The sequence below is a fragment of the Oryx dammah genome, unplaced genomic scaffold, assembly GCF_014754425.2.
Source record: "Oryx dammah isolate SB20612 unplaced genomic scaffold, SCBI_Odam_1.1 HiC_scaffold_13, whole genome shotgun sequence".
Lineage (NCBI taxonomy): Eukaryota > Metazoa > Chordata > Mammalia > Artiodactyla > Bovidae > Oryx > Oryx dammah.
This window is the reverse complement of record NW_024070197.1, coordinates 13,128,931-13,155,963: the sequence shown is the minus strand read 5'-3', so window position 1 is coordinate 13,155,963 and position 27,033 is coordinate 13,128,931. Positions and strand designations below refer to the sequence as shown.

At 43.5% G+C, this 27,033-nt stretch overlaps 1 protein-coding gene across 3 annotated transcripts; it reads right to left on the bottom strand.

Annotated features, from left to right (window-relative positions):
* Nucleotides 1-5,078: 5,078 nt before the first annotated feature.
* On the bottom strand, nucleotides 5,079-26,791 carry ZNF180 (zinc finger protein 180). Of its 3 annotated transcripts, none has more exons than XM_040252549.1 (5): nucleotides 25,556-26,791; nucleotides 23,891-23,980; nucleotides 14,790-14,864; nucleotides 9,041-9,161; nucleotides 5,079-7,704 (listed from the first exon to the last, which is right to left on the bottom strand). In XM_040252549.1, exons 2-5 carry the CDS (start codon nucleotides 23,939-23,941, stop codon nucleotides 5,960-5,962), a joined length of 1,992 nt encoding a protein of 663 aa, XP_040108483.1. In that variant the 5' UTR covers nucleotides 23,942-23,980; nucleotides 25,556-26,791; the 3' UTR covers nucleotides 5,079-5,959. The 3 variants fall into 3 exon arrangements, with proteins under 3 accessions (XP_040108483.1, XP_040108484.1, XP_040108482.1); XM_040252550.1 differs by having other exon boundaries at nucleotides 9,041-9,119; XM_040252548.1 differs by lacking the exons at nucleotides 23,891-23,980; nucleotides 25,556-26,791 and adding an exon at nucleotides 18,492-18,721.
* Nucleotides 26,792-27,033: the final 242 nt, after the last annotated feature.

Sequence of the window (27,033 nt, the reverse complement as noted above, 5' to 3'; positions counted from 1 at the left end):
CTATAAAAACCATCTCCTAAAAGGTATGGACATTATTGGTTTGAGTAAGAGGACAATGTTTTTTCCTACATTTGTCCTGTTTATAGGTATTTCCCCCCACCACGAGGACTGTGTATCCATAATCTGCTCCTAGGATACATTCTCGTTATTGTCATCATTTGTAAAATCTCCCTCCTAGGCCAGCTCTGATGAGGGTGACCATTTTCACTGAAGCCCCTGGCCAGGTCATTGCCTTAAGGAATATTCAACTGTGCAACAGACTCTTGAAGACTGAAGTTTGTGACTGAAGTGCTTTCCCTGGTTACCAAACTTCCAGATTTTCCCTTCCTAGGCAGACCAGTGGCTATGAAAACATCAGCCCTTCCTGAGGATCTCCACACACATCACGTCTATAATGTTTTTCTCTTGTTTTGGCTCTGAGATGAAGGCAAAGTTCTAACTGGAGACCTTGACTCACATCTACTTGTAAGGCTTCTCGCTTACATGCACCCTCTGATGATTTCACAAACCTGAGCTATAACTGAAGCCTTTCCCACACTCTGCACATCTGTAGGGCTTCTTTTTTTTTTTCACACATTGGCCACACCACATTGCACGTGGGATCCTAGCTCCCTGACCAGGGATCAAACCTGCGCCACCAGGGTGGAAGTGCAGAGTCCTAATCACTGGATCGCAAGGGAAGTCCCCCAAAAGAAATTACAACACTTCTATGTGCCAAAGAGGTACACATACTAACTTCTTTAACTCTCAGAACATGGAGGTAGGAACTGTCATGATCTTCATTTTACAGAGCACCCAGGCACAGAGAGGGTAAGTGGTTGAGTTTACTCCAGCATGCCTGAGGAAGTGTTGAGCTGGGACTGCAGCACACAAGCCTGGTCTCAGAGCCCACACTTAGTGGGCATTCTCATCACACCGCCTCCCAGGGGAACTGTGAGGCTGAGTACGTGTGAGCTGAACCTCCGAAGGGCTCCATCTGTGGCTATGTGTTCTGTGAGCATATTCAGGAGGAATCAGGCAATATGGATAGGTCTGGAGACATAAAAATCTCAACATACCCAGGTCACTGCTGGCGAGCCAGTAGACTGTTATATTTACTGCACCATTCCATGTGACCTGAAAAATGTGTCCATGCTGTCTGACACTCTTTATTGGCTTATCTTTTCTCTTTTAAGGTTCAGGTAACATGAACCTGTTTATGGCCATGAATCTGTAGAATATTGGAGGTAAGTGAGAAATCCATCAGAGGATAGAGTCAACCTTCTGGAACAGACTACTACCAGCTTGCTTGTCTTACACTGCCTGTCTCTATCAGAGAGAAGGCACTCCAGAGACCACTTGCTCCCTCTGGGTATGCTACTCTCTGGAAAGCATGAAGGCAGCATGAAAAGATGGGGACTGAGTAAGAGAAATGAGGCTGCACAACAATCACCTACCACAGTACCTGCTGTATCCACAGGAAAGATCAAGGTTAGGGAATGGCCTCTGCATGGCCAGCCAACAGTTCGCTGTCAGGCTGGGACTCTAGTCTAGGGACTGGCTATTGTGCTTCCCTGGTTGGTTCAGTGGTAAAGAACCTACCTGTTAAACCCTGGGTTAGAAGAGCCCCTGGAGAAGGAAATAGCAGATGGCAGAGAAGCTTGGCAGGCTACAGTCCACGGGGTCACAAAGAGCGAGACACAACTTAGCGGCTAAACAAGTACTTTTCTTGAAGTTACCAATAACATGTTCATTGCAGAAAGTCTGACAATATTCTCAAACAAATCCACAATCTTTCACAGGATGCAAAAGCATTACTGATGTTTTGGTGTAAATTACATATAGAGAAGGGACTTCCCTGGTGGCTCAGATAGTAAAGAATCTGCCTGCAATGCAGGAGACCTGGGTTCGATCCCTGGGTCAGGAAGATCCCCTGGAGGAGGGCATGGCAATCCTGGAATCCATTCCAGGATTCTTGCTGGGAAAATTCCATGAACAGAAGAGCCTGGCAGGCTATGGTCTACAGGGTTGCAAAGAGTTGGGACATGACTGAAGTGACTGAGGACACAGATATGTATATATATATATACATATTTTATAATATGTAATTTATAATAGTTTATGTGTAAGACTTACTGATACATATTTTATATATATGTAATTTACATATAAAATTTTATATATGCCTATCACTCAAGTATTTAAAAATTTGGTTCTAGGAGAGTATCCCTTAACATCCATGTATTTAAAAACATTCTGGGCAATTCCCTGGCAGTCTAGTGGTTAGCACTTGGCACTTTCACTGTTGGGGCTGGGGTTCAATCCCTAGTCAGGGAACTAAGATCCCACAAGCTGTGCTTTGTGGCCAAAGTAATAAATACATAAAAACATCTGGCCACTCTTCATCTATTTCTAATTTTACCAAAGTATGGTGAAAGAAATTTGCCTGTAAAATAACTATGCATATTTCTATGTCCAAGTATGATCTTCTTTTTTGTTGTTGTTGCTCTAGGTCTTTGTTGCTGTGTGTGGGCTGTGGGCTTTCTCTAGTTGCAGAGAGTGGAGGCAACTCTCCAGTTGTGGTGCATGGGTTTCTCCATTCCAGTAGCTTCTCTTATTGTGCACAGGCTCTAGAGTGCTCAGGCTTTAGCAGCTGTGTTGTACGGGCTTAGTTGTTCCAAGGCATGTGGAATTTTCCTGGACCAGGGATCAAATACATGTCTCCTGAACTGGCAGGGTGATTTCTATCCACTGTACCACCAGGGAAGTTGCAAAGTATAACTTTATTTTTGTGAATTTTTACAAAAATTTTTATGCAAGGGATGTATGTCATTTTAAATATGTCATATGTGTATCATTAAAATCAAGTTACTGACTCCCTTTTTTAACCCTAAATTTTAGGTTCAGAAGTTTAATTACATATTTTTGGTAAGCTGTCACTTTAAAGTCTCTTCATTTTTTTGACTTTTTTTTTTTCAGAAGAATGCCTTTTCTACAAAGGGAAATAAATGAGCAAATAAGAGAAATGATCATTTTTGTTTATCTATTGGATCTATCTTACTTAACACTTGGCAGTCACAGTTCACCACCTAGGAACTGACATGACTTAGCGCACACAGATGACCCACATATTCAACCCGGCCAAGAAACACACAAATAATACTCACTTCAAAATTTCTTGGCAGTTTTGTCCACTTCATATTTCCAATGAAATATTTTAAACATTTACTAAAGAGATCACTTTGCAATAAATCCCTTCCCAAATTTGAATCTTCAGAGCTTTCTCAGCCCAGCTGGTTTTATACTTGTTTGTACAATCCTGTTTTCTTGCCTTCAAAATTAGATTCAGCATGCCCAGGGAAAATCACCTACTTGCTTTATCTATAACTTGGAGAAAAAGAAGCCTAACCAGATCCCATTTTTAGAGTTTTCACTATTTTATGTCCTTCCGCAAACTGCAGTGCATGGAGAACCCCTTGTGTTCCTCTACCTATGCAATCAGGGACTGACTGAAGCGTCTCCTGGGGTGGGGAGCCAGTTTTCCAGCCATCAGCCACTGTTCCCCCAGAACTTCAGTCACCGGCAGGTATGCTGCAGTCTCTGGATTAACCCTCATTAAACACAGTTCCACTTAGGGTCATCTCATGGGGACAGAATACACTATGGGGAACCCCTATCGGGGCTTCCCTGTGGGCTCAGTGGCAAAGATTCTGCTTGCAATGCAGGAGACCAAGGTTTGACCCTTGGGTCAGGAAGGTTCCCTGGAGAAGGAAATGACAACCCACTCCAGTATTCTTGCCTGGAAAATCTCATGGACAGAGGAGCCTGGTGGGTTACAGTCCATGAAGTCACGAAAGGGTTGGACACTAAACAACAAATCCCTATCAGATGTCATTTTAGCTTTTTGTTTCTTCAGGGAATTTACCTCTATTCTGTGCTCTCTCAGTTCAACTCTGTTTAGTTTTCAGTAACTTTCCAAGATCAGAGTTTTCAGGTCCATGATAATCCATAGGATTAGAATTCATGATTTAGGGGCAAGGGCCAGAAAGACTTGTGAACCAAATTTTAAAACACACACACACAAAACCAATGAGAAACTACAATTACTGCCTTACTAAAAGCATTCTTGTGAACTTAATTTAGGTGGTGAGCACTTAGCCAGGGCAGTATCTTCCCACTCAGAGGATTCTCGAATTAGGGAACATATCCTGGACGGTAAAACGATACTACTACATGAGGAGAGAAAAAGAAAAAAACCCTTAAAAACAGAGCTCTTTTATACTGCTTTGGATAAGATGGGTTTAAAAGAAAAAAATAAAATCATTTGTCCTCCATACTACCCATGAATTCTCATTTAATTCTCTAACATAAATTTCCAGTTCCACATTGCCAGGAAAATATTTACGTTCTGATTTTATTTATTTTTGACTGTGCAGGGTCTTCGTTGCTACATGGGCTTTTCTCTAGTTGCAGAGAGTGAGGGCTACTCTCTAGCTGTGGTGTGTGGGCTTCTCATGGTGGTGGCTTCCCCTGTTGCTGAGCACAGGTTCTAGGGTATGTGGCTCAATAGCTGCAGTTCCTAAGCTCTAGAGCACAGGCTCAGTCGTTGTGGCACATAGGCTGAGTTGCTCCTTGGCATGTGGGATCTTCCTGGATCAGGGATGGAACCCATGTCTCCTGCATTAGCAGGTCGATTATTCACCACTGAGCCACCACAGAAGCCTGAAATATTTTATTTTCAATAAGGAATATTCCTGGGAATCTAGGTCCTAAGGAGTGACCTGTTCATGCTAATCCAAATGAACTCTCAGAAGCATGAGGGATCTCTGCTATCTGGCTAAATGGTCAAAGGAGATGGGTATTTTTGTATTTTTGGACTAATTATTCCTCATATCATTCACTAGTGTTATAAAAAAGCACACAGTCCAAAAAAGAAAAGAAAACCAAGTACAAATCTAAAATGAAAACAGATACACCTAGAATCCCTTTAGATTCTGATCCAAGCACAAATATATCTTCTCATGATTCTAGAAATGAATATTCTATACTCTTGCCCTGCAATTTTCAGTTCACATCATAGCCATTTCCCTATTTTTTTTTTTTTACAAAATCTTAACAGATAAGAGAAAGTGCTTATGAAACAAATTACCAAGGAGTGCTGGAGAAATCATGTTGGAAAATGATACAGTGAAATTGTTTTCCAGTCTAAGTTCTAATGTGCTGTGTGCTAAGTCACCTCAGTCATGTCCGACTCTTTTGCAACCCCATGGACTATAGTCCACCAGGCTCCTCTGTCCATGGAATTCTCCAGGCAAGAATACTGGAGTGGTTTGCAATAACTACAGCAATTTCCCAACGTTTTCAACAAGCCGACCAGTATTAGCATTCTTTAATTCCTTTTTTCTTTTAGGTGCCACAGCTTTATTCTCTTTAGATTTACTATCTTTTTTTTAAATTGCAGAATAATTGCTTTACAATATTGTGTTAGTTTCTGCCATATATCAACATGAATCAGTCATAGGTGTATATATGTCCCCTCTCATTTATTCTTTATTGGAAAAGAGGTCTACCTCACTGGCAATCGCTCCACAGCATATTGCCCATTTAATGATAATTCTCTCAAATTCAGGTCGAAGTGCTTTCTGCAAGGAAAAGTGCCAAGAGTTATCACTCTCATGGGAATGTTTAACAAGGGTCAAGTTTGAATTTTTTAAAACATGGAATTGCTAAGTAAAATACATGATTCATACTTTTTCTTTCTTCTCCAGAAAGAGTTTTCAGATACGCAGTTGAAGAGAGAGCTAATGGAGAGCTTTTTTTCCACACACTCTATTTTCATGCTTGTTCTTTCCAATACATGTAATCCTGGAGGAATGGAAGGAGGGAACAAGGGAATGAGGGGCTGAAGGGAGAAAGGGAAAGAGCAAGGGAGAAAGGGAGGCAAGGAGGAAGGGATATACTCTGCTGAAAGATTTCCAGGCTAGTTACATCCATAGGGTTTCTCTTCTGTATGAGTTGCCTGATGTCTAATAAGTTTAGAACTATTAATGAAAGCTTTCCCACACTGATTACATGTAAAGGGTTTCTCTCCAGTATGAGTTCTTTGATGTACAATAAGTCGAGCACTTAAGCTGAATGTTTTTCCACACTGATTACATTCATAGGGTTTCTCTCCAGTATGAGTTCTCTGATGTTGAGTAAGGCATGAACTCTGCCTGAAGGATTTTCCACACTGACTGCACTCATAGGGCTTTTCACCAGTGTGAGTTCTCTGATGTACAACAAGGACATAACTCTGGCTGAAGGACTTCCCACACTGATTACATTCATAGGGTTTTTCTCCAGTATGAGTTCTCTGATGCATAACAAGGTGAGAACTGCGGTTGAAAGATTTCCCACACTCATTACATTCGTAGGGTTTCTCTCCAGTGTGAGTTCTTTGGTGTGCAACAAGTTGAGAGCTCCAGCTGAAGGATTTTCCACACTGATTACACTCAAAGGGTTTTTCTCCTGTGTGAGTTCTCTGGTGGGCAACAAGTTTGTAACTTTGACTAAAAGACTTTCCACATTGATTGCATTCATAGGGCTTTTCTCCAGTATGAATTCTTTGATGGGCAATAAGTTTATAGCTCTGGATAAATGATTTCCCACACTGATTACATTCGTAGGGCTTCTCTCCAGTATGAGTTCTTTGATGTGCGATAAGTTTGTAGCTCTGTCTGAATGACTTTCCACACTGATTGCACTCATAAGGCTTCTCTCCAGTATGAGTTCTCTGATGCACAACAAGGACATAGCTCTGGCTAAAGGATTTCCCACACTGATTACATCTATAAGGTTTCTCTCCAGTATGAGTTCTTTGATGGGAAACAAGGTGAGAGCTGCGGCTGAATGATTTCCCACATTCGTTACATTCATAAGGTTTCTCCCCTGTATGAGTTCTCTGGTGTGCAACAAGATGAGAGCTCCAACTGAAGGATTTCCCACACTGATTACATTCAAACGGCTTCTCTTCAGAATGATTTCTCATATTTTGAGCAAGGGATGAACTCTCGGAGGTCTTATGACATTTATACTGACTCCCTCCAATGGAGTTTCTCTGTTGTTCATTATGGGATATGCTGTGGTTCAAAATTTGCCCACATTCCTTAAAATCAAAGGATCTTCCTTGTGCATGTATTTTCTCATGGATGTTTAAGGGTGTACCATGGTTAAAAGGTTGAATACTGTCACTAAATCCATAGGATTTATCTTCTGTTTGAGTTCTTGTAAACTGAATAAAATGAATACTCTGGGGGAGGTTTCCAAATTCATTATTTTCACAGAGTTTCTCAGTATCAGTAATCATCTGATGAGTGTTTACCATAGGGTTATAATGTAATTTTTTAACATGTGAAGCATGTTTATGAAAACGGTTTCTTATAGGTATCAACTGTGATGAAAGAAGATTGGAATTCAGACCAGCCTTCTCCTCAGGGCTATCATTTTTGCAGTCTCTCTCATGAGTAATGGCGTTCCTGTGAGTAAATGTCACTTCCTTCAAAAGTCTCTCTTGTTTTTCCTGTTGCTTCTCCAACAGCTCCTTACGGTCCTGAAATTCTTCACATGAAGATAACCAAGGATCATCTCTTGTCAACTTTTCTATCTTCACGCTATGGGATAGTTTGTCATCAAAAATGCTCTGCTTCAATCTTGATTCTCTTCTTCCAAGTGCAGTTGCTGAGTCTGGAAGAAAGCAAAACAGAACACCCTAGCCAAAAATTGTTAGAGCTGGAATAGTGCAGGAAAAGCTGACAAGAAAGTATGAAAATTATATGTGGATTTATTTTCAGCTATGGACCTATAATATGAATTGAAAAGCAAAAGGATGAGATGAGCAGTAAGAAGAGAACTACCACAGTCAGATAGCATAACAAGGAATTAATATGAAACTATTTCAATCTTAGTGTTGCTGAATAAAGACTTTATATGTCAAATATCTCCATATTCCAAAATAGGACCATCTATGCAGAACTTACAGGATTGCAAAACAATTCTGCAATTCTTAGTAAAAACACAGAGGATCCTTTCTATCCTCTTTAGTGCTAGACACATGTTCACTGAAATAGAAATCAGTGTCTACATTTCTAGGACTTTCTGAAGGCATGAAACTTGTTAGTACAGTGGTGTAAGATGAAGTCAAACAACTTTGTGAACCAGGAAAAAATAATGAGTGCACTGTTATCCCAGGTTCCCTAAATGCCTTAGAGGCTAACATGGCCCCATGGATTCTTTTGGTCCCAAGTGAGAGAGGATGGAGATATGCTCATACACAGAAGCCTGAGTGGCTATTAGGCCAAGTAACAAAAGGTCCATTTGGGAAAAAGTGGTGATGTACATAGTCCTCTTCAAGTGGGAGAAAAGAGAAATATGTGGCATGCCCTATGGGGATTTTTCATACAAATCACCTGTGAAAGAAAGTGAAAGTGTTAGTTATTCAGTCGTGTCTGACACTTTGCAACCCCAATGTATTATAACCCACGAGGCTCCTCTGTCCATGGGATTCCCCAGGCAATAATACTGGAGTGGATTGCCATTTGCTTCTCCAGCGGATCTTCCTGACCCAGGGATCGAACCCGCATCTCCTGCACTGGCAGGCTGATTCTTTACCACCCAGCCAACAGGGAAGTCTATACCTGTAATGACTCCTAAATGTCTATTTCTCACCTGGATATGCATGTGGGAAAATTCTTTTTATACTCATCCTCTTGTTCGAACTAGATTACATCTAGTTTGGAAAGCTGAGAGGAAAGATATAGAACTTTGGGTGTCTGGACTGGGGACAAAAGAGTCACTGCAGAATCTGGTCCCTGTCTTTGGCTCTTAGGAACCTATAAGACTGAATAAGCTCAAACTCACAAAGTTGTACCTTTGCTACCCTACAAACTAAAACTGTATCTTCACCATACTAATCTTTGTGTTGCCAAAATCATTCTGGCCTCTGAACTCCCTAGATCCTGATCTGTGGAAATGAGAAATTATTTCAATATACAGATACCATTAAAAGGGACTGTACTCTTACCCCAAGAGTCCCTGTGGTTTTCCAGGATCACATCTCTGTCCAGGGTCCTCTGAGCAGAGCTCAAAGTGCCTTCTTCTTCCTGAGTGAAGTCCACAGTCACTATTTTGAAGTTCACTCCCTCCTAAAACAGGACACACATTCCTACTCAGCTGGGTATCATTTCCTTCCAGTGTTCAGAGAGGAGAAGTTTGACAGATGGAAGAAGGAAAACCTGATGGCCTGGAAACAGTCCTGAGATAGTCAACATTCAAAAGATTCTAGGGGTACAAGTACCTTTTAGGCAAGCCCCTTTGGGTTTTGGATGCTGGACCTGTTTATATATAACCCCAAAGAGGAACATCAGAAAGAACTGACAAACTGTTTTCTTTCTTGTAGACCTTAAAGAAAATGCTAATTCTGATTTTTGTGTTGGTGAATACAGAATTCCAACTTAGGAATTCCCTCGAAATTATCAAGAAACTAACGGAACAGGTTCAGCAAATTTTTAACTGTCAAAGGTCAGAGAGCCAATATTTTAGGCTTAGCAAGCCATACAGCCTCTATTACAATTAGTCAGCTCTGCTGCTATAGCAAGACAGCAGCCACAGAAAATATATGAACAAATGGTTGTGGCTATATTACAATAAAACTTTACTTACAAAAAAGGGTGATGGGCCAGATTTGGCACACAGCTTTGTTGATGCAGAGAATGAAATGTGGGACAGAAAATGAAATGTAGGCCTTAATGAAAGGCAGGATGTATAAGCTAAGAGCACTGGATTTGGAAAAGAGAGTTGGGTTTTTTCCTCTATTAAGAGCATATGTCTGAATTTTTTTTTTTTTAATGTATCTAATCTGACTGTCTTTTAATGGTGAGGTTATTCCATTTCTACTTATTAGGCTTAACCATACCCAACTCATTATGTTGTTGAGTGAATTAAATTGTAATGATACATAAAAAGCCATTAGCAGAGTTTACTGAACAAAAAACAAAGGCTGGTAATTATCAGGATGCTTAGGTTTGAGAACACATAAAATTAAATGACAGTCAATGAGAGACCTTTATCCTGAACTCTTAGTCTTCAGAAAACAGTTCTATTTTGCCCGCACTATGAGCTGCACCACAGAGCCTGTCATTACTGCCATATAAAGGGGGTCTCTTGAGCTGCCTCCTGTAAGCAGGAAGAACCCTCCTTTTAGGACTCTGTGTGTGTCTTTGTGGGTGTGTGTTTTAGTCACTCAGTCGTGTCCGACTCTGCGACTCCATGGACTACAGTCCACCAGGCTTCTTTGTCCATGGAATTTTCCAGGCAAGGATACTAGAGTGGGTTGCCATTTCCTTCTTCACCTTTTTGGACTATTAGGTGGTAAATCAAACTACACTCCAATAATTTTTTTAAATTGAATTTAAAAAAAAAAAAGACTATTGGGCAGGAATTTTGTTCCAAAAGAGTACTGGATGTGATCTGTCCTTACCCAAAGGCAGCAAAAGCCACTGAAGTCGAATGCCACTTGCCAAGACATTTTAAAATAGATGGAGTGTTCTTAAGCTGTGGTTCACGAATAGGACACAAGGTCCCTGAAGCCCATGAAACTTGATGCAAAATGCTACTGTACTTGCATTTTTCTAAGCTGTGGCTCATAATTTTCACTAAAAATCTCAAAGATTTTCATAATGAGCCCAAAATGAGATTCAGAAAACTGCTCCCTGTGTTCAACATGGATCTATAGGTACTGTTTTTCAACTTCCAATCCATGCTTCCTTTAAAAACTTTTTAAAAAATTTATTTACTTATTTTTTGGCTGCACTAGGTCTTTGTTGCTACGTGGGCTTTTCTCTAGTTGTGCTGAGGGGGGGCTACTCCCTAGCTGTGATGCCTGGGCTTCTTACTGCAGTGGCTTGTCGTATTGCAGGGCTCGGGCTCTAGATCACAGGCTCCATAGTTGTGGCTCACAGGCCCACATGTGGGATTTCCCAGAGAAATCGAACCTGTGTCTCCTGCATTGGCAGGTGGATTCTTTACCATTGAGCTACCTAGGAAGCCCCATGCTTCCTTTTAATTAACATGCCCCGTCAGTGTTTAATGTAGGTCCCTTTAATATCAAACTTCTTCAAATGTCAAATAAATAATACTAGACTAGATTATCACCCCCTCTCCACCTCAAGCTTTATATTCTCAAAGTTCCAGAAATTTCTATCATAAGACCCACCACCCTTTCTTATCATTTGCATAATGGTCATCTTGGTCACTAGGCTGTAATCCATGATGGCAGCGACAAGGTATTTATTTAACTCCAGTGCTTAGTACAGTATTGGTGTATAGTACAGACTAAATACATATTTGGTAACTTATTTCAGTAAGTGAATCAACAGTATATCAATAGACTTTGTAATACATCAAAATAATCCTGGTTCAAATTCTGATTTAAGTCCTCTCTGTTCACCTGAATCTCACAAGGCTTATCACCTACTCATTAGAAAAAGTCCTTTAAGTATGGATACTGGCTTTTCTGGACTTCTATCCCTTCTTATTCTATACTTCATCTACTTGTCCTCAGCTCCCCACTGCTCAAAATTCCTTCCTAAACCTTTCAATTTGGGAATTCTTCTGTAATAATGAAATCCTACATCTTCACCAAATATTCTCTCTACATCCCTGTTTTTTTTTTTTTTTAATTAATAGTCTTTTTTTTTTTTTTTTTGGCTGTGCTAGGTCTTCATTGCTGGGCTTTTCTCTCTAGTTGCAGCAAGTGGGGGCTACTCTGTAACTGCAGCATGTGGGCTTCTCATTGCAGCAGCTTCTCTTGTTGTGGAACATGGAATCTCGGACTCTAGGGCCACAGCACGGAATTCAGTAGTCATGGCATGTGGGCTCCGCAGCACAGGCTCAATAGTTGTGGCACATAGGCTTAGTTGCTCTGCGGCACGTGGGATCTTCCTGGATTAGGGATCAAACACGTCTCTTGCATTGGCAGGTGGATTCTTTACCACTGACCCATCAGGGATGCCCCATTCCTGAGTTTATATAAACCTACACTTCCCCCCAAGGACTCCCTCCTCTGCAGACCTCACAGGCCCAGGGTGGTCATGCTGTCCCATCCAGGGGTCTCAGCATCAAAGGTGGAAAAGAGTGTGTGTCCTCCCAGAAACCCTGAAACTCATGCCATTTACCTCACTTCTTGGAGCTTTGTTCTACCAATAACTTGAACACCACCTCCTTTCCATTCCGCTGAAGATTTATATTAATAACACTAAAAGATGCTTACTCCTTGGAAGAAAATTTATGACCAACCTAGATAGCATATTCAAAAGTAAAGACATTACTTTGCCGACTAAGGTCCATCTAGTCAAGGCTATGGTTTTTCCTGTGGTCATGCATGGATGTGAGAGTTGGACTGTGAAGAAGGCTGAGCACCAAAGAATTGATGCATTTGACCTGTGGTGTTGGAGAAGACTCTTGAGAGTCCCTTGGACTGCAAGGAGATCCAACCAGTCCATTCTGAAGGAAATCAACCCTGGGATTTCTTTGGAAGGAATGATGCTAAAGCTGAAGCTCCAGTACTCTGGCCACCTCATGAGAAGAGCTGACTCATTGGAAAAGACTCTGATGCTGGGAGGGATTGGGGGCAGGAGGAGAAGGGGACGACCGAGGATGAGATGGCTGGATGGCATCACGGACTCGATGGACGTGAGTCTGAGTGAACTCCAGGAGATGGTGATGGACAGGGAGGCCTGGCGTGCTGCGATTCATGGGGTCGCAAAGAGTCGGACACGACTGAGCGACTGAACTGAACTGAGGATTTATCCTCTAATTCAACAACTTGTATTGTCTTGTCTTGGATGGTCTATAGCATCCATTTGTAGAGTTCTCTGGTAATAACAGAAAAATAACTGACTCTGTGTGGTGTCAGACAATGTGTTAAGCCTGTTGCATAAATTTGTTCTTGTTGTTTAGTCACTGTGTCCAGCTTTTTTTTGACCCCGTGGACTGTAGCCCGCCATGGGATTTCCCAGGCAAGAATACTGGAGGGGGTTGCCATTTCTTCCTTCAGGTGTCCTGACCCAGGGATTGAACCTGTGTCTCCTGCACTGGCAGGTGGATTCTTTACCACTTTAGCCACCAGAGAAACCCACTGCATAAATTACTGTTCATTGATTTCTTACAAGGTCTCTGAGAAAATACTATTAGCAGCACCATTTTTCAGAGGAAAAGCTAGAAGGTTAGAGAAATTAACACATATGCCTAAGGTTAGTAACTGGGATGCAACTTCAAGTTTCCCTAACATCATAGACTATGTCTGAGTCATCAACTCATACAGCCAGCCTGACTTCCAGGCCCTCACTTTTAGCGTGAGACCCTAGATCTTGAAACCACTACAAAGTACTCCACCTCTCAAGTCACACACAGAGAACTGCTCTCTTTCATTACAACATCAGATTTCTCCACTTTACTTGCTCAATTGTCCCCTTTACTCTTCTTCTTTGATGGTTTGGGGTCTTTATTCTATTGAAACACCTACTATTACTATTCTCCAGTCTATAGTCTTTCCCTTTCTGTTTAGTATCCTTTTTATCTTTTCTATCTTAATTATTCAGTTGAGAGTCTATGGATCATTCATCTTAATCTTTCTATTTGATATAGTCAAAAATTCCCTTTCAAATATTGCCTTAAACCTGTGGGCTGTGGGGTTCCACTGAATGTAACTAAATACATCTAAATATCAACCTGTTCTCCATTATTATTCATGGCCACTATCTCAGAACGCCATCTGATGTGAAGAGCCAACTCACTGGAAAAGACCCTGATGCTTGGAGAGATTGAGGGCAGGAGGACAAGTGAGTGAAAGAGGATGAGATGGCTGGACAGCATCGCCAACTCAATGGACATGAGTTTGAGCAAACTCCAGGAGATACTGAAAGACAGGTAAGCCTGGCATGTCCATAGAGTTGCAGAGTTGGACACGACTTGGCGACCAAACAACAATTTCAGAATGAATTTTTGGGACTGACCAGCAACCCCACTGTACCTCCTGAAGCAGCCTGTCTCCCCTAATCCAAGTTACTAACTTTAAGCTTTTTCCACTCTTCATCCAACAACTCTCCATTCTGATTACCACCCTCATGCTCAACAGATAATTTCATCTGATGGTTCACAGAGAAAAATGCAAGCCTTCCAATAATATCCTCAACCTCACTTTTCTTATACGAGCCCTTCTTCCTCTATGTTCTGAATTAATTCCCCTGATACTAATCAAGGATTGTTTTTTTAATGGCTACTTTTTATTTTTATACAATTTTGAAAGGTTACTTTCCATTTACAGTAATTACAAAATATTGGCTATATTGCCCATGTTGTATAATCTGCCCTCAAGCCTGTCTTATACTCCATGCTTTATACCTCCCAATTCTTCCTCTCAGTTCCTGCCACCCCCAGCACTGGTAACCACTAGGTTGTTCTCTGTATCTGTGAGTTCTGCTTTATAGTTGTAGCTTCTCTCTCTCCTGACCCTGAACTTTTTTTTCACTTACTCTTTCCTGCAACCATTTAAACCAAGCCAAATTCTTTCAAACCTTTAGGGGGAAGAAAATGACAACCCAACTCTCAAATTTCCATGCAGTTATAACCAACTTTGTGTAAAAGGTGTCCATTCATCTCAATTTCCTCATTTTCTAATCATTTTCTAATCAGTTCACTTCAATGTGGCTTCTGCTGCCTGCCAGCCATGCACATTTCTCAATCGAAAGACACAGAGGCCCTGTCCAACTCACCTGGGATGGGACAGCCAATGACCGGGCATCTTCTCCCTCAACCTTGATGATAATCTCCTGAGGAAGGAGAGATTCCTGAGAAGGCAGAGCAGATGAGAAAAAGGAGAATAATCAGGGCTCAAAACGCCTACTGTGAGTTGGCTAGGACCCAACAGACCACCTGTTTTAACACATCCCACCGACAAAACTTCTGCTCCTTCCCACCGGTAAGCTCAGGTAGGCCACGTGGGGAGAGATATGGGATACCCAGAGGAGCAATGAGGCATGAGACATGGCCTGATAGCTCTGTGCATCTTCCAGACCAGACCAGTTAACAGCTGAATGGAGCTGAGTGACCCCAGACGCCATATAGAAGGAAAGAACTGTCCAGCTGGTCCCTGCCTGAATTCCTGGATCACAGAATTGTAAGCAAATAGGATGGAATACAGCATGACTGAAGAATGATAAAGGAAAAGAACACCAAATTAACTTCATAAAATGTTTGGCAAAAAATACCACCGATAAGAGCACCACTAGTAAGAATCTATACTGTTACAATTTCTTCCAAATCAGGAAGAAAAAGGTAGAGACTTCCCTGGTGGTCCAGTGGCTAAGACTCTGAGCTCCCAATGCAGGGGGCCCAGGTTCCATCCCTAGTCAGGGAACTAGATCCCACATGCTACAACTAAGACCCAACACAGCCAAATAAATACATATTTTTTAAAAAAGAAAGAAAGAAAAAGGTAACTTCAATAGAAAAATGGACAAAGGAAAATGCACAGGCAATTCAACTATGAAGAAATAAAACGGCCAGTGAATACACAAAAAGATGCTCTTCTCTTTCAATCAGATAAAAATCACATCTCTATTTCTGTAACTATCTCTGTGCATTAGAGACCATAAATTCACACCAACATTTCCAATGTAACAACACATCTTATTCTGGCCTCCCTGCTGTCTACATTTTTACCTTCCTTCCCTGGCTCCCATTATTCTATTTATATTTACTTCTTTGCTCAAACCCCTGTATGTAACCAATATCCCAACCACATGGACTATTTCTTTGGCCTGTTGCTGATGACCCCTGCCCTGGTGGCCCACGATTTAAGCGATTCATATTCATATACTCTTAGTGGAGTTTTAAGTTGATACAACTTTCCTGGATTGGCGATATATTTTTTAAAATAACATTTTACTTGGAAATAGTTTAAAACTCACAAGAAGTTACAAAAATAGAACAGACTTCCTGTGTGTCCTTCATCCAGTTCCCCCCAATGATAGTATCATATACAACTACAGCACACTGTCAAAACCATGAAACTGATATTAGAGCCACATTTTTAACTCGGGTACACACTTTATCCCGATTTTATCAGTTTTTATATATACTCTTTGCCTTTATGCTTGTTTTTTAATGGTAATGTTTAAAAATATGTAACATCCAGTAAGTCTACTTGAAAGCATTTCCTTAGGAAAAAATAGCAAATCCACTTAGGGAATTTCCTGGCAGTCTAGTCGTTAGGACTTAGGGCTTTCACTGCCGTGGCCTGAGTTCAGTCCCTGGTCGGGAAACGAAGATCCTGCAAGCTGTGCAGCACAGTCCCACCCTCCCACCCTCCCCCTCAGCCCCAGAAAAAAACAAAGTACATTTAAATACATGTACAAGAAACCTCATTAAAAAGTTACATTAACATAGCAAAAATGGGAGGAGGGATTAAGTGTCCATTAGTAAGTGACTATTTAAATAAATTATGCTTCATCCAGGTAACTGACTACTCTTCAGCAGCCAAGAGAAGAAAAGATAGATTTGTATGGATTGAGGCATACAAATGACAGAAAGATGTCTGTAACATATTGTTGAGTAAAAAAAAAATTAAGGACAGCAATATGGACTATGAATAAATTTTTATAGAATATAAACAAGCACAGAAAAATCTGGAAAGACAGTCTCAAAAGCATTAAAAGCAGTTGTATTTTGGAAATGCAAAATTGAGGGACAGGTTCACAGTCTGTGTTTCAACACTGTATCCATTTTTAAATGACATTTGTTTTCCTATATTCAATACAGAGAAAAAAAAAACAGCAAAAAAATGTTTTCTCTTGAATAATCACTTTGAAACAAGGCAATTCCTTTGTGGCTTCCTGAATTTTTTACTACCGAGTATAATGACTCAATCCGTCAACTGACAGTTCCTTCAAGAATAGGCATATCTCTTTTCATTGCGCTTTACAGATACTGCCTTTTACAAACTGAAGGTCTGTGGCAACATCACATCAAGTGAGTATGTTGGTTCCATGTTGCCAACAGCATCTGCCCACTTCCTGTCTGTGTGTCACGTGTCATTAATTCTCAAAACGTTTAAAACTTTTTAAGTATTACTGTATTTGTCATGGCGATCTGTGATCAGTGATCTCTGATGTTACTGTTGTGATTGTTTGGGGCTTCCCAGGTGGCTCAGCTGTAAAAAATCCTCTTGCAATGCAGGATACTTGGGTTCAACCCCTGGGCCCAGAAGATCCCCTGGAGAATGAAATGGCAATCCACTCCAGTATTCCTGCCTGGGAAATACCATGGACAGAGGAGCCTGGTAGGCTACAGTCCATGGGGTTGCAAAGAGTCAGACAGGACTCAACCACTAAACAACAACAAAATTGTGATTGTTCTGGGATGTCAAGAATCGTGTCCACATATAAAAGGGCAAATTTAACCCATAAATGTTGTGTAGATTCTGACTGCTCCACTGACTAGCCCTTCCTCTGTCTCTCTCCCTCTCCTCAGGACTCCTTAATTCTCTGAAACACAACGATATTTAATTAGGCCAATCAATAGCCCTTCAGGAGCCTCTAAGTGTTCAGGTGAAAGAGAGAGTTTCATGTCTCTCAATTTAAAAGCTAGAAAGGATTAAGCTTAATATGGAAGGCATGTGAAAGCTGAGACAGGCTGAAAGCGAGACCTCTAGCACCAAAGAGTTAGCCAAGTTCTGAATACAGAGGAAAAGCTCTTAAAGGAAATGAAACGTGCTACTCCAGTGAGGACACGGATGACAAGAAAGTGAAACAGCTTTATTTATGATATGGAGAAAGTGAGTAGTCTAGAGAAGATCAAACCAGCCACAACATTCCCTTCAGCCAAAACCTCATCCACAGGAACGTCCTATCCCTTAAATTCTGTGAAGGCTGAGAGAGGTGAGGACGCTGCAGAAGAAAAGTTTGAAGCTACCAGAGACTGGTTCATAAGGTTGAAGGAAAGAAGCTGTTTCCTGTGACATAAAAGTGCAAAGTCAAACACCAAGTGCTGATGAAGAAGCTGCAGCAAGTTATGCAGAAGATCTAGCTAAGCAGTTATCGAAGGTGGCTATACTCAACAACAGATTTTCCATGTAGACAAAACAGCCTTATACTGGAATAAGATACCATCTAGGACTTTCCTAGTTAGAGAGGAGAATCGATGTTTGGCTTCAAAGTTTCAGAGGACAGGCTGACCCTCTTGTTAGGGGCCAATGCAGCTGGTGACTAATTTAAAGCCAGTGCTCATTTACCAGTCTGAAAATCCTAGGGCCCTTAAAAATTATGTTAAATCACTCTGCCTGTGCTCTATAAATGGAAAAACAAAGCCTGGATGATGGCATATCTCTTTACAACATGGTTTACCAAACATGTTAAGCCTGCTGTTGAGACCTATTGCTCAGAAGGAAAGATTCTTTTCAAAATATTACTGCTCACCTGAGAGCTCTGATGGAGATGTACAATGAGGTTAATGTTGTTTTGATGCCAGCTAACACAACTTCCATTCTGCAGCCCATGAAGAGGGATCATTTCAACTCTCAAGTCTTATTATTTGAGAAGTGCATTTCATAAGGTTATAGCTGCCAAAGACAGTGATTCTGCTGGTGGATCTGGGCAAAGAAAATCGAAAATCTTCTGGAAAGGATTCATCAGTCTAGATACCATTAAGGAGGGGGGGGGGGGGTGGGGGGGCGGGCCCCCCCCCGGGGGTGTGTGTGTGTGTAAAATCTTCTGCAAAGGATTCATCAGCCTAGATGCCATTAAGGAGAGGTGGGTGGGTGGGGGTGTGTGTGTGTGGGTGTGGGTGTGTAAAATCTTCTGGAAAGTATTCATCAGCCTAGATGCCATTAAGGAGGTGTGTGTGTGTGTGTGTGTGTGTAAAATCTTCTGGAAAGAATTCATCAGCCTAGATGCCATTAAGGAGGGGTGTGTGTGTGTGTGTGTAAAATCTTCTGCAAAGGATTCATCAGTCTAGATACCATTAAGGAGGTGTGTGTGTGTGTGTGTGTGTGTGTGTGTGTATGTGTGTGCATGCACACATGCTCAGTCATGTCTGACTCTTTGTGACCCCATGGACTGTGGCCTGCCAGGCTTCTCTGTCCATGGGATTTTTCAGGCAAGAATACTGGAGTGGGTTGCCATTTCCTCCTCCAGGAGACCTATGGGAAGAGGTCAAAATACCAATATTAACAGGAGTTTGGATGAAGCTGATGCTAACCCTCATGGATGACTTTGAGGAGTTCAAGACTTCAGTGGAGGAAGTCACTGCAGATGAAGTGAAAATATCAAGAGAACTAGAGTTAGAAGTGGAGCCTGAAGGTGGGACTGAATTGCTGCAATTTCATGGAAAAAAACTTTAATGAACAAGGAATGGTTTCTTATGGATGGGCAAAGAAAAGGGGTTTCTTGAGTTGGAATCAATTCCTGGTGAAGATGCTGGTGAAATGACAACAAAGTACTGGACTTCCTTGATGGTCCAGAGATTAAGAATCTGCCTGCCAAAGCAGTGGACATGGGTTCAATCCCTAGTCCAGGAAGATCCTACAAGTTGTGGGGCAACTAAGCCCGAGGGCCCTAGAGCCTGTGCTCCACAACAGAAGCTACCACAGTGAGAAGCCTACGGACCCCAACTAGAGAGTAGTTTCACTCTCCACAACTAGAGAAAGCCTGTGCACAGCAACAAAGACCCTAGTGCAGCCAAAATAAATAAATAAATAAAGAAAACCTTAAAAAAAAAAAGGAATTAGAATATGACCTGAAGTTAGTTGATAACGCAGCAGGAGGGTGACAGGATTGACTCCTATTCTGAAAGAAGTTATATTTTCAGTTATGTGGGTTAATGCTACCAGACAGCACTGCAGGCTACAGAGATATTGTTCATAAACAAACAAATCAATCGATAAGGCAAATTTCACTGTTACCTTCTTTTAAAAAATTGCTACGGCCATCCTAACCTTCAGCAACCACCACTCCGATTGGTCAGCAGCCACCAATGAAGCAAGGCCCTCCACCAGCAAAAAGATTATGACTTGCTGAAGGCTCAGATGTTGATCAGCAATTTTTAGCAATAAGATATTTTAAAATTAAGGTGTATACCTTGTTATGGGGCTTCCCTGGTGGCTCAGTGGTAAAGAATCTGCCTACTAATGCAGGAAACTGGGGTTCGATCCCTGGGTCAGAAAGATCCCCTGGAGAGGGAAATGGCAACCCAATCCAGTATTTTTGCCTGGGAAATCCCATGGACAGAGGAGCCTGCAGGTTTACAGTCCATGAGGTTGCGAAAGAGTTGGGTGCAACTCAGCAACAACAAAAACATTGCTTATTTAGACAGTGCTACTGCACACTTAACAGACTCCAGTATAGTGTACACATAACTCTGATATCCACTGGGAAACCAAAACATTCATGCGCCTCCCACTGATAGGGGACAGAGTAAAGGGACAAAGTAGGTAATTAAACAGTTAATCCCATTAGGGGATTGTAAGTAAAGAAAAAAGTATAGGAGACCCCTGTAAGTTAATGATCACTCAAGAAAGCAGGCTTGCCTAGCAACAAAACCAGGCAGCAGGAGCATATGAGACACGCCCCCCAAAGAATAAAACAATGGTGGTGTGAGACCCGCATCCTGATAGGTGAGCTCAGTAAGTTAATGATTCCTATGACATGCTCCTCTGTGTGCAAAACAACAAAAATATAAGCAAACAGTGACATTCTGTTTACTGAAACCTGAGACAATGCACCATTTTTAGCCTGAGCATATGGTACTTACGCTTATGCAAAAGAGCACAATCTCTTTGGTTCATTTCCGCTGTGCCGTGACAGTCCCATGACCATGTAGGGATGAGAAAGCTCCCCTGTCCAATGTGGAGGAGTTGATGATGGAAGCATGACGTCTACTCAAGAAGGAGGAAGGTGGTCCTCTCCCCCTCCTAACTTTTCCCTTGATTATAAAACCGTAGCCCACTAAGTTTCAGGGGCATGGTCCCCTCTTGGCCGCCTGCTTGTAAGCCTCACAAGTGTCCTATCCTAATAAGTTGCTTTTTTAGCTATCACTTTGCCTCACTGTGCTGAGATATAAAGAACTGGAGCTCCTCAGAGCCCCAGAAATGCCACCCAGCAGTTTCTGCCGTATCATGTCTGACTCTTTGTGACCCCCTGGACTACAGCACACCAGGCTTCTCTGTCCTCTCCTGACTCCTGGAGTTTGCTCAAATTCATGTCCATTGAATTGGTGATGCTGTCTAATCATCTCATCCTCTGCCACCTCCTTTTCTTCCTGCCCTCAATCTTTCCCAGCATCAGGGTCTTTTCCAGTGAGACGGCTGTTCACATCAGCTAGCCAATATACTGGCGCTGCAGCTTCAGCATCAGTGCTTCCAGTGAATATTCAGGGTTGATTTCCCTTCGGATTGGCCTAAAATGGTTTCACCATGACCCTTTTTAGATTTACTTACCTGATCAATTCCTCTGTAAGTAACTGACCTCCCATTTCCACTGCTACGCTCTCTCCCACACAGGCACCCCTTGGCCCACCAGGACTCTGCTGCCCCACAGGAGGCCAGCCTCTGCCAAGAAGCCCTTGTCATGCACGCTGCCTGGGCTCTGACTCTGCAGGCCTCTTCTCACGTGCCACTTGGATGTGGACTCTGTGCTGATGCCCTTAACATCCTGCCTGAGCTCTGATACTCCACACTGGGGCACTCTCATGTGTAGATCGGAGAAGGCGATGGCACCCCACTCCAGTACTCTTGCCTGGAAAATCCCATGGACGGAGGAGCCTGGTGGGCTGCAGTCCATGGGGTCGCTAAGAGTCGGGCATGACTGAGCGACTTCCCTTTCGCTTTTCACTTTCATGCATTGGAGAAGGAGATGGCAACCCACTCCAGTGTTCTTGCCTGGAGAATCCCAGGGACGGGGGAGCCTGGCAGGCTGCTGTCTCTGGGGCTGCACAGAGTCGGACACGACTGAAGCGACTCAGCAGCAGCAGCAGGTGTAGATGCTGTCCGCCTGCTCAGGCTGTGACGTGCCACACCAGGATGCACCTCCACCCCCAAACACGGGTGCCTCTCTCACCCTGCTGTGGCTCAGACACCCCAAGCTGGACCAGCCCTTGCATGGACACCCCCACTGCACTTGGGCTACCCACACTGGTGCATCCACTCTCAGGAAGTCCTTCTCACCAGCTCTGTTCCTGTTACCCCAAACGAGCACCTCCCCCTCTGTATGGGCACTTACCTCACCCGACCTGGGCTCGGACTCCTGATGCCACCTCCCTCACCCTGCTTGGTCACTGACATCCCCACACATGGACACCCTCGTCACCCTGATCAGGCTGTGATGCCCCACGGTAGGCAGCCCTCCCTTAGCTGCAGACACCTACCTGGCTCTGCCCCACCTAACAGCTTCAGGACTGAACTGTTCAGGAAGGGAAAGGCGAAATTCTAATTTAACTAATTATTTTTAAGTTTGATTTTTTTTTCATGTGGGCCATTTGTAAAGTCTTTATTGAAGGTATTACAATATTGTTTCTGTTTTATGTTTTGGTTTTTTTGGCTGGGAGGCATGGGGGATCTTAGCTCTCCAACCAGGGATTGAACCCACACCCGCTGCACTGGATGCTGCTGCTGCTGCTGCTGCTGAGTCGCTTCAGTCGTGTCTGACTCTGTGCAACCCCACAGACGACAGCCCATCAGGCTCCCCTGTCCCTGGCATTCTCCAGGCAAGAACACTGGAGTGGGTTGCCATCTCCTTCTCCAATGCATGAAAGTGAAAAGTGAAGGTGAAGTTGCTCAGTCATGTCCGACTCTTAGCGACCCCATGGACTGCAGCCCACCAGGCTCCTCCGTCCATGGGATTTTCCAGGCAAGAGTACTGGAGTGGGGTGCCATTGCCTTCTCCCCTGCATTGGATGGAGAAGTCTTAATTACTGGACCACCAGGGAAGTCCCCTAATTTAACATTTTAAAGAAATGAAATGTTCTCAGAGAATATGTGCTGTAGGAAAATGCTTTAAACTGTTTATTTCCTAGACTTAAAATGCACTGCATAAAAGGACAAAAATAGAGCTGAATGAAAACAGAAAGTCACTTGGAATACAACTTACACATAATCTGTTAACTGATAAATTTATAACATATTTTCCATGTACATGCAAATTACACCCCTTTATAAAAAGCATTTTGAAATGCTATTTACTTAACACAGATCATAAATATTTTTTTCAGGCTATCAGTAGCTACAGTGAATTCCATTCAAGGTTTTACTATACTCATTTAACTCTCTTCTTGCATTGAATATTCTTGAAATTTCTTTCCAACTGCTATTCCCAAGCAAAGCTGTGAGTTGCTGGTTAAGACGGAAACAGTACCCTAAGGGCTTTGCATTGTTGTTGTTTAGTTGCTCAGTTGTGTCCAACTCTTTGCAACCCTATGGACTGTAGCCCCGCCAGGCTCCCCTGTCCATGGAACTCTCCAGGCAAGAATACTGGAGTGGGTTGCCATTTCCTTCTCCAGGGCATCTTCCCCACCCAGGGACTGAACTCACGTCTCCTACATTGGCAGGCAGATTCTTTATCACTGAGCCACCAAGGAAGCCCAGTGCTTTCGATACGAGATGCCAAATTCCTTCCAGAAAGAGTTATTTGGGTTAAAAGGGTGAGGAAGTGTAGGGAGCTCCAAAAAATGAATAAAAAGTGTTAGAAGCTTGCTGACTGGGAGGGACCAGAAGCCCCAAAACATGACAAAGAGAGCCAGACAGCCTCCCATGCCCAGAGGATCAGACTGTGAGGCATAGGGGGAGCAAACTTTGGTCTCCCAGGAGAAGGAAAGCTCCACTCACCTGCATGCAGGCCTTCAGGGACCCTTGGGGCTTTTCATCCTGTTCTTCCATGCTCTCCTTCAGGCACAGGCAAGGGCCTGAGATCCTGAGCTGCAAGAGGAGAAGCCCTGAGTATAGCACCCTCCTGTAGGTCCACTGTGGGCCACACCCCACCATCAGCCTCTGCTTCAGGGATGCAGTCTCCATGGCAACTGTGTTTCTAGAAGCTCCTGCCCAGATAGAGTCTTGCCTGAATAGCTATGCTTGTACCTAGTCGCTAGTCCCTCTCCCAGGCCAAGACTCTGCAGTTCCACTGGATGTTCCAGTGTCTGGGGCCTCTGGACCTCCTACCTGGAAGCCCACCATGTGCCCAAGCTCCACCTTACACCCATCACCAAAATCTGCAGCATGAATCGGTCTCTGTCCCACTGGACCCTGGGACACACCCCACACACTCCTACGAACACCCAGCACACTGAGGATCCCCTAGTGTTCACCTGCCTGAATCTGCAGACCCAAATCAGCACTTCTTCCTGGGGCAAACAGCAGGGCTGTTTCTGTAGACCCAAATCAGCACTGAATCTGCAGACCCAAATCAGCACTTCTTCCTAGGGCAAACAGCAGGGCTGTTTCTGCAGACCCAAATCAGCACTGAATCTGCAGACCCAAATCAGCACTTCTTCCTAGGGCAAACAGCAGGGCTCTGGGCTTGATGTTGTTGTTTACTTGCTAAGTCATGTCCGACTCTTGCAACCCCATGGACTGTAAACCCACAGGCTCCTCTGTCCATGGGATTTCCTAGGAAAGAATACTTGAGTGGGTTGCCCTTCACTTGTCCAGGGCATCTTCCCATCCCAGGGATCGAACCTTTGTCTCCTGCACCGCAGGCGGATTCTTTAGCACTGAGCCACCACGTAGCCCCTTGGGCTTGATGACCTAGAGTCAAACACCTGATTAACTGTGTGAAGTTCATTACTTAGCTGTGGCCCTCCCAGGATCCTATCCTTCCACTGACCCTCCAGCACCTGTCGATTGCCTCTCACTTCCTGTTCAAAAAGCTAAGCATAAGCACAGAGCTCACGACCTCCTGGGATCGGTGGGCCCCTACCAGAAGAGTGCCAGCCCAGACTCCCCACCACTCAAAATCCTCCTAGGCCCCCCCATCAACCTCCCATCACCGCTGAATCCAAAACACGGCCAGCATGGGGCTGGAGGTCGCCCTGACAAACACAGTAGTCGCTAGTCCCTCCTAGGCCCTGAATGTGGACCTGTTGTCTGTGTACCGGCTCGATGTTTCTGGGTCTGAGACTCGAACAGCTCCTGGCAAATCCCCGCCTCCACAAGCCATCCCTGCCCCATTGCTCTCTTACCCATCCCTCAGCCCCCTTGGATCCTCACTCAAACAGTACAGCGTGAGTTCATAATGCAGCTGTACCCTGAACCTGCACCCAAACCGCTTTCTCCACCAATCTCTCCAGGCCCCTACGGGAGTCGCACCTGGGACGCGCGCAGAGCACAGTACCGGGATCTGCAGTCGCCCCAGCATCACCACCAACTTCTGTGATCTGAGGCTGAAGCACCGCCCACGCAGGTCCCAGATCCCCCACCCACATAGTCCCAGCCACCAGCCTAGACCCTGCGCATGCGCGCACCAGGCACCCGGCGTTGCCCCGCCCCCTCACCAACCTGAGCGTCCACCAGCTGGAGGGCCAAGCAAGGCCTGTCACAGCTTCAGTGCCCACCACTGCTCTGCGGCAAGACGAGCTCGGTTAGGCAATTCTCTGCCACGACTCTGCACACGACAGACTAGCCTTAAGCTAGTTCTATACCCTCCCTTAGTCGGCATCCACAAGGCCGCTCGGCTTAACCGCCAAAGGGCCGAGGTGCACGGAGATTGCAAGCGTCCGCGCGCGGGACAATGGCTGCACGTCTGGCCGAACCCGGAAGTGCGTTTGGACTCTGCGAGCCGGAACTACAATTCCCAGAAGCCTCGGCGGTGCGGGCGGTGATTAGGGGGCGGTTCCAGCTTCATACCCAGGGTGGACTCGGGAGGTGGCCACACAAGAACCAGGATGGAAAATTGAATTAGCGGCTGAGGGGTGCGAGTGTACGCGTCCGAGTTTTTGCGCGGCGTTGAGACTAGCAGCCAGATGGGAAATGGAGGCCAAAAGACCGATGCATGGGAAGTGGCTGTCTTGGGAAAGGCCGGCCCTGGGAAGAAGTGACAGTGAAAACGGGATGCGGTTGGAAACGTATTTTCATACAGCTTTATTTTTAAGCTTTCTTCTTTAATACTATCAAGAAACTGTAGTTTTCCTCACGTGAATCTGACTTTAACAACAAAAAATTATTGCTGTTTGAAATGTAATCTCTACCCCCAAAGTTTCTTAGAGCTGGTTATTGTGGTGTTTTTTTTTAAAGTATTTATTTTGTATCTGGTTAACCTACTGAAATGTTCTGAATTCTTATAGTATTCCATTTGATTTTCCTGGCTTCTCTAGTGAGCCAGTCAGCTACAGATAGTAATTTCATCTCTTCCTTACCGGTATTTTAAACCAGATACTCCCTTTTACAGAAAATGAAATTGAAGCCCAGTAATATTAAGTAACAAGTATTGTAAGGGCAAAATTAGTATTTGAGTTCAAGAAGTCTGACTCTGCAAAGTACATTAGTAGAAACATGGGATGGGGGCAGTTTCAATTTAGGAAGGGGAAAAATTCGGGACATGGAAGACGGTGAGATTTTCACAATAATATCAATGCACTTAGTGTCACTGAACTGTATGGTTAAATATGGTTAAGATAGTATGTTTTAAATTATGTGACTTTTACCACAATAAAAGAGAAAAGTCTGACTCTGGAATCCATGCTCTTAATTTCCACATTACACAATTTGCCCCTTGCATACATACCAGGATCTTTCCTCTACATAAGCAATTCTCAGTTTACAAACAAGACAGATAAAGGAGCTTCCCTGGTGGCTCAGCAATAAAGAATCCGCCTACCAATGCAGAAGACATGGGTTCAATCCCTGTTCCAGGAAGATCCCACCAACCATGCAGTGTATCTATTGAGCCTGTGCTAGAGCCCAGGAACTGCAACTACTGAAGCCTGTGGGCCCTAGAACCCATGCTCAGCAAGAGAAGCTCATGCATCAAAACTAGT